The 14,691-nt window shown below is 43.6% G+C and overlaps 1 protein-coding gene across 2 annotated transcripts; it reads right to left on the reverse strand.

Moving 5' to 3' along the window:
• Window positions 1-2,975: 2,975 nt before the first annotated feature.
• On the reverse strand, window positions 2,976-12,954 carry LOC122864352 (proline-rich receptor-like protein kinase PERK10). Of its 2 annotated transcripts, XM_044171649.1 has the most exons (6): window positions 12,585-12,954; window positions 11,474-11,749; window positions 10,688-10,966; window positions 9,897-10,025; window positions 8,609-8,671; window positions 2,976-3,203 (listed from the first exon to the last, which is right to left on the reverse strand). In XM_044171649.1, exons 1-6 carry the CDS (start codon window positions 12,736-12,738, stop codon window positions 3,109-3,111), a joined length of 996 nt encoding a protein of 331 aa, XP_044027584.1. In that variant the 5' UTR covers window positions 12,739-12,954; the 3' UTR covers window positions 2,976-3,108. The 2 variants fall into 2 exon arrangements, with proteins under 2 accessions (XP_044027584.1, XP_044027586.1); XM_044171651.1 differs by lacking the exons at window positions 2,976-3,203; window positions 8,609-8,671 and adding an exon at window positions 9,479-9,618.
• Window positions 12,955-14,691: the final 1,737 nt, after the last annotated feature.

Raw genomic sequence — 14,691 nt, forward strand, 5'->3', positions numbered from 1 at the left:
GCCTGGGTGTTAAAGTGTCTTCCTCTAACAAAAAACCACAGTGTCAAGTCACTTTATTTATATAGAGCCCAATATCACAATTCACAAATTTGCCTCTGGGGGTTTTACAATCTGTACAGCACCCTCTGTCCTTAGACCCTTGCCTGAGATAAGGCAAAACTCCTCAAAAAACCCTTTAACGGGGAATCAATGGAAGAAACCTCAGGAAGAGCAGACAGGACAGGAAACAGATGTCGTGGTTACAGAATAGACCAAATTACAATATGGACTAATGATGACAAAATTATAAATATATTGTAACATATATGAAGTATATACAGCTGTGCTTGTGTGACACAAACAGACAGAGAGTTACAAGAAAGTAACTCAAATGATTGACTTACTAGTCATGTCATAGTGCAGCAGTACAAGAAAGGGGTACAATTGGAAAGAGATTTTTTGAAAAAGAGACAAAATAAAATTTAAAAAATGTCTCTCCCATGTTTATCTCAGGCAACAGAATGCATAACAACTTTATGCAGGAAACAAAGTGGTTCAGTCAAATTTAAAACGAGACAATGAGAATGAGAAAATTACACTTGGGCAGAAATAAACTGACCTTACTTAGAAATGGTGGAGCAAAATGGAGAAAGGGAAGGATGTGAGCATCAGTGAAGTCATTGGTGTGTGGTGCAGGGTCGGGTGGAGAGTAGGTGTCAAGTGTGACATCATGCAAAGGAACAACAACTACAACAACAAATTCTTTAGAATAAAATCATACCAGTCTGCACATTCCTCTGAATTTGTTCAGTTCAGAACTTATTTTTGCAGCAAGGCAGCATAAAAACATGAAACATAAACACACTGAAACAACTGAAGGCATTAAAAGTGCTGTACTATGTACGCAATTCAGAATAAACAAAGGGTGTATGATAAAAGCAACAAAAGCTGCAACACGAAGAATCAAGCTTAGAAGAATAAAACGCTAAGCTGTGTGAGGAGCCAGGAGGCAGTTTCTAATGTATTAGAATTAAGAGCACTTATTGCACAGGGGATCAATACTTGAACGTCTTGCTGACACCTCATTTTTGGAAACATGCAGCTCTGACCCGAGGGGAGGATGTGAAATTCATTAAAGAGACGATGGTTTGGGTTTGATATGAAGGGTTGAGCTTTCTGTGTGATTCGTCTGACAGAGAAGCTGCTGCTCACCAGTGATTTTACCATGTTTCCCAGTTTATTGTTAGTTTATGTTGTGCTCCACACAGACAGCGTCTTTGCATGCTAACTAACTCCTTTTAACGTTATCCTAAACAGATCATACACGTACACCTCTAGTTTGGCCCTTAAAGACAACCACACATGCTTTCCTGTTCTGACCACACACACACACACACACACACACACACACACACACACCCCTTTGTTCTGTAGTTTAGTATTTAGAGTTAGACTTCACATTGTGTGTTTTTGCTTTATTATCTTTAATAAATACTTGTGTATAATTATTCTGGCTTCTTTAATGTTTCACTAGAGTGAGTAATTTGCCAACCTCTTCTATATTGAACTCCAAATCTTTCAACCTACTAGCTATTAATGGTAATTCTGGTTATAGTTATTCATTTAATTATTAATCTGAGTTCCAAATTGAGACTGAATCATTTAATTGGCTATCATTTCTCTTCTTTAAGAAAAGTGGTGCCCCCGAGGACTTTATTCATTAAAGTTATTTATGATTATCTTTGACAATTCTGATAGCCATAGGGTCCCCCCCCTTTAACCATTGTGAATCCAAACATATGCCTTCTGTGCTAAAACTATGTGACTCACTATGACTTAATACGTGGTATTAAATATAATAATAATAGTACTAGTTTTCATGTTGTTTCATTCGGAGATGTATTTTTTAACCTTTAATGGAGCTAGGCTAGCAGTTTCCCTCTGCTTCCAGTCTTTGTGCTAAGCTAGGCTAAACCTGGGCCGATCTCTGTAATGGACGCACAGAAATTAAACTGATATCATCTTCTCCCTTGACTGGTTAGGGCTGGCAACACATACTAATATCACTGAATTTAACATCATCCAATCTGTGAATAATAATTTTCCTCAAAAATACCTACAGAGAAGTTTTAAAGAATTGGACAGAGAAGTTGATACCATGGAAATCATTTGGTTGTGGCTGCTAAAAACACAAAACTTGGAGATTAGAAACATCACAGCTTTAAAAAAACAAGTCAAACATCCAGTTCTTCAATGATTTGTAAAAAGGCAAAATAAAGTACAGATGTACTGAATTTTTTTTTTTTTAATATATACTTGGTCCTGATCATTTTTTGTTTAAAATTATATTTAAAAAAACAGGAACAGAAGTTTAGACTTAACAATAACAAAAATTTATTGGAAGCAAAATTATTTATATAATTATTTGTATCCACTGGTCACATTCAATCCTCTAATGTTAGAAAGCATCCCAAGTGTTATCTTTATTAGCAAATATTTACAGTACATACTGCAGCTAGTTATTCTGACTTAAAATATATCGAGTTAAATGTAAATTTCAAACAGCTTTAACCCTTTACTTCTAACCATGGATGGATTACTGAACAGGTCTACTGAGCTCAGGCCCAGGTGGAAAGTTGATCAAATGACTACAACAGATGCAAAACAGCTACAGAAAGACTCAACTACAAAGAGGCACGAAACAACTACAAAGAGGCACGAAACAACTACGAAGAGACACCATGCAACCACAGAGGTGCAAAACGACCGTAAAAAGAAAGAAGACTAAAGACACACTAAACGACTTCAAAGAGAAACAAATTAACAGACATGCAAAACGATTACAAAAAGATGCAAAACAAACATAAAGACAAAAAATGACTACAAAGAGAAACTAAATAACAAAGAGACACAAAACGACCACAGGAAAACAGTCACACAGCTGCGTAGTTTGTAGTAGTTTTGCATTTCTTTCCGTCCAGAGGGTTGAGGTTTTTTTTTTTACATGTCTGTGCCCAGGGGCCCATTGTCTCATAATCCGTCCATGCAACACAGAGAAATAAGCATCTTTTTCAATATTTTCCTACAAATAACTCAGAAGTCTGTTTTTACCTGACAGAAGCAAGATATTCAGGTGAAACTATGTAAATATTGTTCACTGTTGTTTCCAGGTGCTTTGGGTTTCCCCAGTAAAACGTACGTGGAGTCCTTCAGCTGTGATGTACCTGTTGATTGAGAAAAAATTACAGTCAGTAGAATTCATAATTCATTTCTGTTCGTGTCATCTACAGTTTTAAAATTAGAGTTGCTATGTGAAAGACTTATACTGTACAATGTGTTCTGGTGACTGTAGAGGTTTTGTAGATGTGCCATTCGCTCCCCTTTTTTTTTTTTGCTGTATTAGGAAATACAATCTCTTTATGTCTTCCATGATAAAATAACATGATTCCCGTTGTACGTTATTTTAAGGTAACACATTAAATGCCTCCCATCCAACGTAAAAGCTAGCTTTGGATTAAAGTCACCTTTTTTATTTCCATCAGGCTTTGGGTTGCCAATCAAAGAATATGGCGAGTCATTAGTTACAGATGTCTACAGAGAAAAACAATAACGGACACTGGTGCAACACAGGTGTACAGAACATTTTAATTATCTCCTAATTATGACTAATTAGGAGGAAGTTTTTCCATTCTAATAATGAAATATATGTCTTGAAATGATGAAACACTTAAACATGGTTAATCATCAACAGGAGACTGAGCCACGATGACACGTTTGTTTTTATTTCAGTGCACTCCCTCTCCAGAAGTCTAATTGCACACCTGCTTCCAATCTCACACCTGATCTTCATCTGCACCACATCAACCCCAGTATAAAAACACCTCACTCACCTCAGTCAGTGTCTGGTCTTGTTGATGCATGGACGTGAATCATCGCTACACAAGACAATCGCCTTCGAACTCAACCTGTCCCCTCGCCTGTGTCCCCGTCGCCTGTCCTATGATATCCAAGCTCCAGTGTGTTTCCAGTCCCCGATCTCTGACATCAGTTCACAAAGGACGGTGTCAGTAACCACTTCCTATTCAGAAACTCCCTGCCTGTTTAACCTGTGCTAATAAAACCATCTGTGTCTCCACCTCGGTGTCTCCTGCCCTTCTGTACCGTAACAGAAGACCGGACCCGTCGTTGGACGACAACATGAGTGCTATGGACCCATTCCAAGAGTTGGTGGATCTTCTGCGCTGTAGCCTCAGCGCTCCGCCACCCGTATCCACGCCTCCCTCCACTTCCGCATCCACCACTGCAGTTCCACCCTCTCCGGGATACGCCAGTCCCATGGCCAAACCCACGCCCTTCTCTGGCTCGGCGGAGGAATGCAACGGCTTCTTATTTCAATGCTCGCTGGTCCTGGAGATGCAGTCTTCCCTGTACCCGACAGAGCACTCTAATATAGCGTTTATCATCTCCCAGCTCCAAGGGAGGGCTCTTCAATGGGCTGAATCCATCTGGGCCCAAGACGGACCGGTGACCCAATCCCTGACAAACTTCGTCGCCCACTTCAAGGAGGTGTTCAGGAGACCAGCAGGGGACACCTCTGCAGGTGAGCGCCTTTATCACCTGAGGCAGGGTTCCCAGTCAGTCACGGATTATCCCCTGGAGTTCCGAACCCTCGCTGCTGCCAGTGGGTGGAATGAACAGTCCTTAATTACCACCTTCCGTCAGGGATTGGAGCCCAGGGTAAGACTGCATCTCGCCGCATACGAGGATACCATCGGCCTCGAGAGGTTCATCCAGCTAGCCATGAGAGTCGCCACCCGTATGCAAGCGTGTTTGGATGAACACCGGGACCAGTCATCTCCTATCTTGTCCCTCCGTCAGCCAGAGAGCCACCGCCCTCCAGAACCCGACCATGAGCCCTTGCAGCTTGAAAATAGCAGATTAACTCCCGCTGAGCGGCATAGACGGCTGACCCAGGGTTTGTGCTTGTACTGTGGCACTGCAGGTCACAGCATCTCCTCGTGCCCCGTTCGTCCCCTGAGACCTCTGGTGAGTGCCTTCCTTCCTACCATAAAAAATTTAAAGCCCCTTTCTAGTCTCATAACTGTGATTACTCCCCAAATGTCTCTACCAGTACAAGCCCTCATTGACTCCGGGTCAGCCGGCAACTTCATATCCGGTGCCCTCAGCTGCCAGTTCAGCCTCAAAACCACAGCCGCGCCATCCATTTACCAAATCCACGCAGTAAATGGAACACCCCTCAGCCGCGACCGTGTCCATAGGGCTGCTGGCCCCGTCACATCCGAGTGGGAATGCTGCATGAGGAGCAGCAACATCTGCTGGTTCTGGAGGGCTCAACCGCGGAGGTAATCTTAGGGCGCTGGAACAACACAACCCCATCATTTCGTGGACCACCGGCGAGGTGCTACGGTGGGGTCATTCCTGCCATCCAGACTGTTTCCCCCTCCTGCCTTCACTATCACGTCTTCAGCCCAGGGAACGTCTGTACCACCTCCATCGAGAGCCCGCGGGAGAACAGTCGGTTTCCCTGCCTGCTACGCCGCCTACAGGGATGTTTTCTGCCCTAGGAGAGCCTCCCAATTACCACCACACCGGCCATGGGACTGTGCCATCGACCTTATACCGGGTGAACCAGTGCCCCATGGGAAGATCTACCCTCTGTCTATCCCCGAGCAAAGAGCCATGGAGGAGCACATAGAGCCCAGGGGTACATCTGACCTTCTACTTCCCCTGTGGCATCCAGTTTCTTTTTTGTGGCCAAAAAGGATGGAGGCTTGCGGCCTTGTGTAGATTACCAGGGACTCAATCGCATCACCATCAAATTCAGGTATCCTCTTCCCCTCGTCCCGGCAGCTTTGGAACAGCTTCGTGGTGCCACTGTCTACACCAAGCTGGACCTCCGCAGCACGTACAACCTCATCCGGATACACAAGGGGGACGAGTGAAAGACAGCCTTCGTGACACCCACTGGCCACTATGAGTACTTAGTCATGCCATATGGTTTGGCCAACGCCCCCTCCGTATTCCAGGACTTCATCCATGAGGTGCTCCGGGAGTTCCTCCACAAGTCAGTCCTAGTCTACATCGATGACATCTTGAGCTACTCCCGAAGCCTGGCCGAACATTGCCACCACGTTGCGGAGGTTCTGGAACGCCTGAAGAAATTCCATCTCTCCTCAAAGCAGAGAAATTCTCCTTCCATCAAACCTCAGTGCAGTTCCTCGGCTACAACATCAGTAGCAGTGGCGTCCAGATGGATGAGGGGAAGGTCGAAGCCATTCGGACCTGGCCCACACCTATCTCCATCAAAGAGCTCCAAAGATTCCTGGGTTTTGCCAATTTCTATCGTCTATTCATTCAAGGATACAGTAGTATAGTCCAACCTCTGACTGACCTCCTCCGCCACAAGCCCAAGTCTCTGTCCTGGCCACCCGCTGCCCATGAGGCCTTCAAGAACTTAAAGGAAGCATTCACCAGCGCACCGCTCCTGGTTCACCCTGATCCGGAAGACCATTCCTGGTAGAGGTGGACGCCTCTACTACGGGAGTAGGAGCGATGCTGTCACAATCCCAGGGCACCCCAGCCAAACTCCATCCATGTGCCTACTTTCCCCTGACACTCAGCCCGTCAGAAAGAAACTATGACATCGGTAACAGAACTCCTAGCCATCAAACTGGCCCTGGAAGAGTGGAGGCATTGGCTGGAGGGTGCTAAACATCCCTTCACAGTACTCACTGATCACAAGAACTTGGAGTACCTCTGCAAAGCCAAACAGTTGAACCCCCGCCAAGCTCGTTAGTCCCTCTTCTTCACTCAATATGACTTTCACAACTCCTATCGCCCCTGCTCCCGGAACGGTAGAGCAGACGCCCTCTCCCGGTTACATGCCCCAGACGAACTCCCTGACGAATCTGAAACCATTCTCCCCAAACAAATCATTGTGAACCCCATCCAGTGGTCCGAGACGTCCCAGCCTTCCTCCAATGCCTCCACCAACGCTCTGCCGTGCTGTCCCCCAAACCAAGAGAATGTCCCCAGAACTCAACGAACCACCCTAATCCATTCCTCCCACACATCTCTGGGCAGTGGTCACCCTGTGGCCAATGACCCCCTCTCACTGCTACGAGAACGCTTCTGGTGGCCAAATATGGCCAGGGACGTGAGAAGGTACAAGGATGTCAGGAATGCGCCATTGCCAAAAGTCCACGCCATCTTCCATCCGGTAAACTCTGTCCACTGCCCACTCCCAACCGACCTTGGTCACACCTAGAAGTGGACTTCGTCACCGACCTACCCGCTTCCGACAACAACACCTGTATCCTGGTGGTCGTGGACAGGTTCTCGAAGTCCTGCCGACTACTCCCCCTCAGAGGACTGCCCACGGCTATGGAAACCGCAGAACTACTGTTTAATCACGTCTTCAGGTATTATGGTATCCCAGAGGACATCGTGTCTGACAGAGGGCCCCAGTTTATCTCACGGGTATGGAAGGCATTTAATACCACCCACAAACAAATGGACAGAAAGGAAGATTCTAGAAATCGCGCGCTTCCTGCGTACCTTCTGACATGACCGCCAGGACTATGGGAACCAGTTCCTGGGTTGGTTACCAACCCCCTCTCTTCCCATGGTCGGGGGAACCTTCAGAGGTGCATGCGGTCGACTACTGGTTCCGAGAGAGCGAGAGGGTCTGGGACGCAGCCCACCATCAACTGCAACGAGCACTCTGCAGGCGCAGACTAACAGCCGACCACAGACGATCTGCTGTTCCTGATTACCAACCGGGTCAGAAGGTCTGGCTGTCCACCAGAGACATCAGGATGCGCCTGCCCTGCAGAAAGCTCAGTCCCAGATTCATTGGCCCCTTCACCATCATCAAATGGACCCTCAGGTGCGGGTCGTGGGGGGGGGTGGTAATGTCACAGACACGCCAGGCTCCCCAGCTCCACAACCACAGTGCACTCCCTCTCCAGAATTCTAATTGCACACCTGCTTCCAATCTCACACCTGATCTTCATTTGCACCACATCAACCCCAGTATAAAAACACCTCACTCACCTCAGTCAGTGTCCGGTCTCATTGATGCATGGACATGAATCATCACTACACAAGACAATCGCCTTCAAACTCAAGCCTGTCCCCGTGTATGTCTCCTCGCCTGTGTCCCCGTCGCCTGTCCTGTGATATCCAAGCTCCAGTGTGTGTTTCCAGTCCCCGATCTCCGACATCAGTTCACAAAGGACGGTATCAGTAACCACTTCCTATTAGGAAACTCCCTGCCTGTTTTTAACCTGTGGTAATAAACCATCTGTGTCTCCACCTCGGTGTCTCCTGCCCATCTGTACCGTAACACCATCTTGGTTTGGACTGAAAAAGTGAGTTGCAACTTGGCAAACAGTGGAATGGATGGAATATTTTTTCGATCCAGACGGACAGAAGAGTTCTGAAGATTCTAGAAATTCCCTTAAACTTGCATTAAGTGTTTCTGGGTTTTTGAAAGACTGGCAGGAATTCGTGTTTCAAAAAAACTTTGCTTTGCTTGCTCTGAGTTTAACTTAAGATCAGTCTTGATCATAATAGAAAATATATAAATATAAAATTAATTTCTTACCATTTGTAGTTGGAGACACTAATCCATTCAGTATCTCATCATAGATGTATGTTTCTTCATTTCCTGCCACACGAGATTGTGAACATCATAATATTAATAATCCAGCGAATAATCAGTGATTAACTGCTTTAAAGTCTGATGGCAGGCCGACTGTGATTCCATCCAGCTGTGAAAACCAGGGCTGTATTCAAAGAGCTGGATATGATGCCACCACTCAGTGGCCACTCGCAGTACTGCAGCAAAAAAATTCTCAGCAGCCCAAAAAGTGTTTCAACCATAGAACTCCATTATAAAAGAGATGTCTGTGAAACGGTGAAACGGCACACCTCCAACTGTAAACAAGGTCAGTTTTTACTCTTTGTATTAAGTTTCAAGCTGTTGTTATCTGTTGTTGCAAAGTAACGTCTGTGGGGCCGAGCAGGCAGGGCCAGGGAGAGAAACACAAATGAGCATGTGCAGTGGGCGAGAAAACCTTTTTGGCTTATGCAGTCAATTCACTGGAGCTGAACGAGCGCCTTCATGGAGTCCAGTTCTTATAATACAAATTACAACAAATTTAAGCTACAAACTCGGTAAGATTGTGACATTTACAATTTACAGTTTTCTTTTATTATGAAGCCCCTGAAACTGACGAAAGGCAGTAAACAGTTATCAGAAAAGTCAGAAATGTAACTGAATACATCAAGTTTCACTGTTTATATAGAGACTACATGACGTTTAAATGTGAGAGATGTGCTAGTGAGAGATAATGGAAGAGTAAAAGAAGTTAAAGCAGCTATAAACAATATTTTACAATAATGTGACAATGTAAAAAGAGGTTGCTCGTAGTGATGAACCTACAAATGATTATCAGCTGAATCTGCAGCTCCCCTCGGCTTTACGGAGCTTTAATGTGAGTTTCAGCTCACTGTTCATCTGTCCGGCTCACAACTTTACTGTCCTGGTTCCCTCTCAGCGCTCTCAGAGCGTCGTTGTCAGAGAAAAGGCTGTAAAAAGCCACTGAACACAACCTGCTCAGCAGCAAACAGCGATAATTTATCTTACATTGTATCCAGAATCACTCTGTTTACCATGTATTGTGGTGTATACATTTTTACCATTTTATTAGGATGTCTGAACTGAACTCTGAATAAATATATGCACCATAGTGCCCAAAAATCTGTCAGTGATGACACAAAATGATGATTGACTGCTTACTAATGCATAAACTATTGAGTGTCTACAGGAAGTAGTGAATGAATGAACGAGGGAGTGATTGAGATAAAAGTCCAGGTCAGGCTTTATTTACCTCGTCTGTTGGACCTGTGTCTCCTAAAGGACAAGACGATGATGATGATGATGAGGATGAGGACGAGGAGGAGGCCGGTAGTTATTCCAAACACCAAACCATGCTGTAGTTGCTGGTCTTCAGGAGCAGCTGGAAGACAAAGTGAAAATTCATACAAAAATATAACAGTACATACAGATATAATGCTTGTCAGATATACAGTAGTACAACAGCTGTTTCTGGTTAAACACAGGGATCTCGCACTTTAACAAAAAGCTCTCTCTCTGTAGGATCCTTTCCACGATGTTATCAGACACGCAGAACAGCAATCTGAGCCTGTCAGTGGCAGAAACGAGCACTTTTAGTGAACTTACATTAACGGTGTACAATTGCCAAGAAGGGCCCCTGTTTGGGGGGAAAAAATCTGAGATACAGAGAATTTATTCATAATATTACAAGAAAAAAAATTTATGTTTTGAGAACAAAGTAGTCATTTTTTTTTTAGAAAAAAGAGCCAGCGAGCCCACTGGCCTTTAATCACTTTCCGGTGCCAGGACTGCGTACTTTAGCTCAGCTGTCTCGAGGTAACCAAATTGTGCTGACTCATACATCATGTAACTGCTTTCATGTTAATATCCTAACATCTCTGATAATAAGGTGCTTATTGGTGAAACCTATAACTTACATGTGTCATCCACATCCCTCACCGACACGCACAGCTCACTGCTCTCACCTGATTACTCCAACAACAGATTCAAATATTCCAACTATTTTTCTCATAATATGTAACATATGCACTAACGTCATCATACCTGTGTTTACCAGCGGTGTTGATGGTGCTGGAAGAGGTGGAGGCGTGGTTCGTCTTGTTGTTGGAGGTGGAGGTGGTGTTCGTCTTGTTGTTAGAGGTGAAGGTGGTGTTGATGGTGCTGGAAGAGGTGGAGGCGTGGTTCGTCTTGTTGTTGGAGGTGAAGGCGGTGTTGATGGTGCTGGAAGAGGTGGAGGCGTGGTTCGTCTTGTTGTTGGAGGTGGAGGTGGTGTTGTTGTTGTAGTTGTTGGTGTTGTCGTCATTGTTGGTGGTACCTTATGACCTTTAGTGAAGGACGGAGGAAACAACAGAGAACTGAAGTCATGATGTCACTTCCTGTCTAGCCTCTGTAACTCAATGCAGTCTCTCATTCAGCATTTCAGTTCCTGAGGTTTACTCTCCATATTCTCAGACAAACTGGCTCCACTTCAACACTTGCTATTAGAAACGGAAACCTTTGTGATTTTAACAAAGTTAAACAACGATTACTTTGTGAGCACAGAAACAAACTACAGCTCCCATGAAAAGTTCCAAGTCTGGCAGTGTGGAACGTCATCGTAACTTTGTTTCGGCCATTTCCATAAAAATTCATCCAAGTTCTCTTCTAAGATCATTTATTCAACTTTTTAGCTGTAAACTCTGTTTAAAAACTGTTACAGCATCTGCTAAGTGAAACTAGTTATTTATGCTTTTGTTCATGCTGTACATCCAACATTTAGTAGGAAGACGTGATTATGAAACAGAGAGAGAAAACAGAAAGCAGAACAACTTTATTAAAGTTTGATGTTACCTGATGGGATCACCGTCAGCTCCACAGCCGGTTCATTATTACAGAAGTATCTTCCAGTGTCTGAGACGGTAGCTCTGCTAATGTGAAGTGACTTATCTGCCAATGAACTGTATCGTCTGCCTGGGTCATTGTGTCTTATATCTCCGTCAGCTTCAACTGTAAGTATGTCAACTTTGTTTCCATTAATCTCTCTGCTCCACGTCACTTTACCCTCCACAGAGTGAGGACATCGCAGAGAGATGGAGGCCTTCTCCCTGATTATTTTCTGCTGTATTTCTGTAAAAGAAACACATTTTCAATAAATATGCATGCATTTAAAGAAAAGTAGTATTTCTGCTATTGTGAGGAACGCTCAGATCTATGTTCACCGTTAGAGTCAGAACAACATTAATCTGTATTATACAGTGGATGGACACTGAAGAAGGCCACTGTTATAATTTATACTTAATTAAACGCTGACCCCTGACTATGCTGTCCTCACCAGGCTTGTCCAGAGGCACTTTGACAGTCCAGAGGTAGAATTTTATCGGAGTCAAACTTCATTTCAGTCTAATTTAGTCTAATCCACTTATTTATCGAGAAAGACATGAGCACATGTTTGACAGAGTGGATCCCAAGTTATAAAATATGTTGTGTGTTGACACATTCAGATTCAAATGGAGCTTAGCCATCTGTAGTTCAGTTCTGAAGCTGCTCTGTGTGATGTTCAGACCAGAAAGCTTTGACATAAATCGAATTAAATCTCTTTAGAGTTCGTCCACACTAAGTTTAACTTGTAAACTCATCTTTTTCTCCACGTCTCAGCCCTCCGTCCAGAATAAAATGGCGTTTTTCTCGCCACAAAACAGGTTTTCTGAAAGTGTAGTGTGTGGCCGTAAAGTTAAACAGACGACCTTTAGTCACCTCCAACTTCTCTTTCATTTTCAGTGTCAGTGTTCAGTAGCCAAATACACAGCAGAGCTGTTGACATGAACCTGTATTAATATAAATATTATAAAATTATTTTATCAGCAGCGCAGCAGCTTGAGCATGACTGAGGGTTTATGGGTCGTGATTAAATAACTATTTCAGACTCGTTGAATGAAATAAACAATAATTCAGAAGTTCTTACCTGCAGTGACATTACAGCCCAGAACAAAGGCTAACAGGCAGCTGTAGATCTTCATCCTCGTCCTCATACAGACTGAAATGACTGAGCATAAAAACACTGTTTTATTCTGAGCTGAGGAAAGGAACTCAGCTGCCTGGACGTGTAAACCCCACATTCTCACCTTTATTTTTTGGTCTTTTTGTGGTCGATGAGCACTGATGGATCCTGTTGTTTAAATATACAGTATGATCACATTTCCCTCACAACTAATTCTGTGCCAGTACAAGACAGAAACTCAAATGACCTTTTGAGCATGTTGTTGAACATGTTAACAAACAGCTGGCTACTTCCACATCCAGCAGACACAGAGCAACATTAGCATCCCATTGGAGAGCAGCAATAGCCATCACAGCTGAAAACTGAACTAAACGCAGAGAGCAGACGTGCTAAACAACAAAAACAAAACCACATTTTGAGAAAAAGTTTCCAGCCGCCCACAGAGCTAACCACACATACACTGACATCATGCTCTGCTGATGCTGAACTGAAGGAAAACATGCAACTTGTTGTTAGCTGAAAACAGTTTGGTGTGTTGTCTTACACTGGCAGCAAAAAGTGAGCACGGAAAGATCACAGCAGTAAAACACAGCTTGCAATGATTTTAACTTGTTTAAACTTGGTGGCCACCTCCCGATCATATTTGATATTATTTATCGCCCCCCTAAACCAGCTGGCTCCTTCTTGTTGGAACTCCCAGAGTTTTTATCTAGTCTTGTTTTAAATTATGATAGAATTGTTCTTTGTGGTGATTTTAATATTCATGTTGATGACGCAGGTATGTGTTCAATTCTTGTGCTGCTGGACTTAAGTGCTGCCTTTGACACAATTGATCATGGCATTCCTTTAGATAACCTAAGGCACTGGGTGGGCATATCTGGCACTGCACTAGACTGGTTCTCATCTTATCTGTCCAATAGGAAATTCTGTGTTAGCACTAATAACTTCATATCATCCTTTTCCCATATCAAGTACGATGTGCCTCAAGGTTCAATTCTGGGACCATTACTGTTCTCCTTATACATGCTTCCTTTGGGTGATGTCATCTGCATTCATTGTTATGCGGATGACACTCAGTTGTACCTCCCTGTCGAGCCCACTGACCTTAGTACGCTGAGTTCTCTGCAGGACTGCCTGTCTAACTAAAAATTGGATGTTGATACATTTTCTTCAGCTCAACAAATACTGCCATCTACTGGTAACCTGTCATAACATATCAAGCCTGTTGCAAGAAATCTTGGTGTCCTATTTCAAAGCAATTTATGTTTTGAGCAACATATCACTAAGCTTGTCCAATCATGTTTTTATCATCTCAGAAACATTGCAAAAATCCGATCTATTTTAAATCTTAGTGATGCAGAAACTGTTGTACATGCTTTTATCTCCTCACGCCTCGATTATTGTAACAGCCTGTTCACTTGTCTTAATCAAAAAACTTTGACACGACTGCAGACTGTACAGAATTCAGCTGCTAGGCTGTTAACCAGAACCAAGAAGTACGACCACATCACACCTGTTTTAGCCTCTTTACATTGGCTCCCTGTTTGTTTTAGGATTGATTTTAAGATCTTATTGATTACTTTTAAGGCTCTTCAGAAATTTAAGCTACTCTGTGTTACATAAGCCCTGCCCTCAGGAAGGAATCTGCCTGAGTCTCTGTTAATAGCTAGTTTCACCTGAAACTGAGCTAATAGTTTCCAAGATGGCCCAGTAATCAGTAATCAGGCCTATTGTTTTCTGGCTGCATCTACTTCATCACTGTTAAGTACCTGATTAGCATGTGATTGGCGTGACCAAGGTGATAATACACTGTGGTAAACTTTGGGCAGATTGAATCTCAGACCACCATTTCTGTTCAAAGAGGGGTTCTCTTTTTTAATAAAAATGGCTTCCTTGACATCTCTTTCAAACCAACTCTTCTCTCTACTTAGAATCTTCACCTCGCTGTCTTCAAATGTGTGGTTTGTAGCTTTTAGATGCAAATGCACGGCGCTCTGTAATCCTGAGTTAGCGTGTCGTCTGTGCTGATAAAGTCTTCTGTGAAGTGGCTGTTTGGTCTCGCCTATGTACC

This window comes from Siniperca chuatsi, linkage group LG17 (assembly GCF_020085105.1).
Source record: "Siniperca chuatsi isolate FFG_IHB_CAS linkage group LG17, ASM2008510v1, whole genome shotgun sequence".
NCBI classification, from domain to species: domain Eukaryota; kingdom Metazoa; phylum Chordata; class Actinopteri; order Centrarchiformes; family Sinipercidae; genus Siniperca; species Siniperca chuatsi.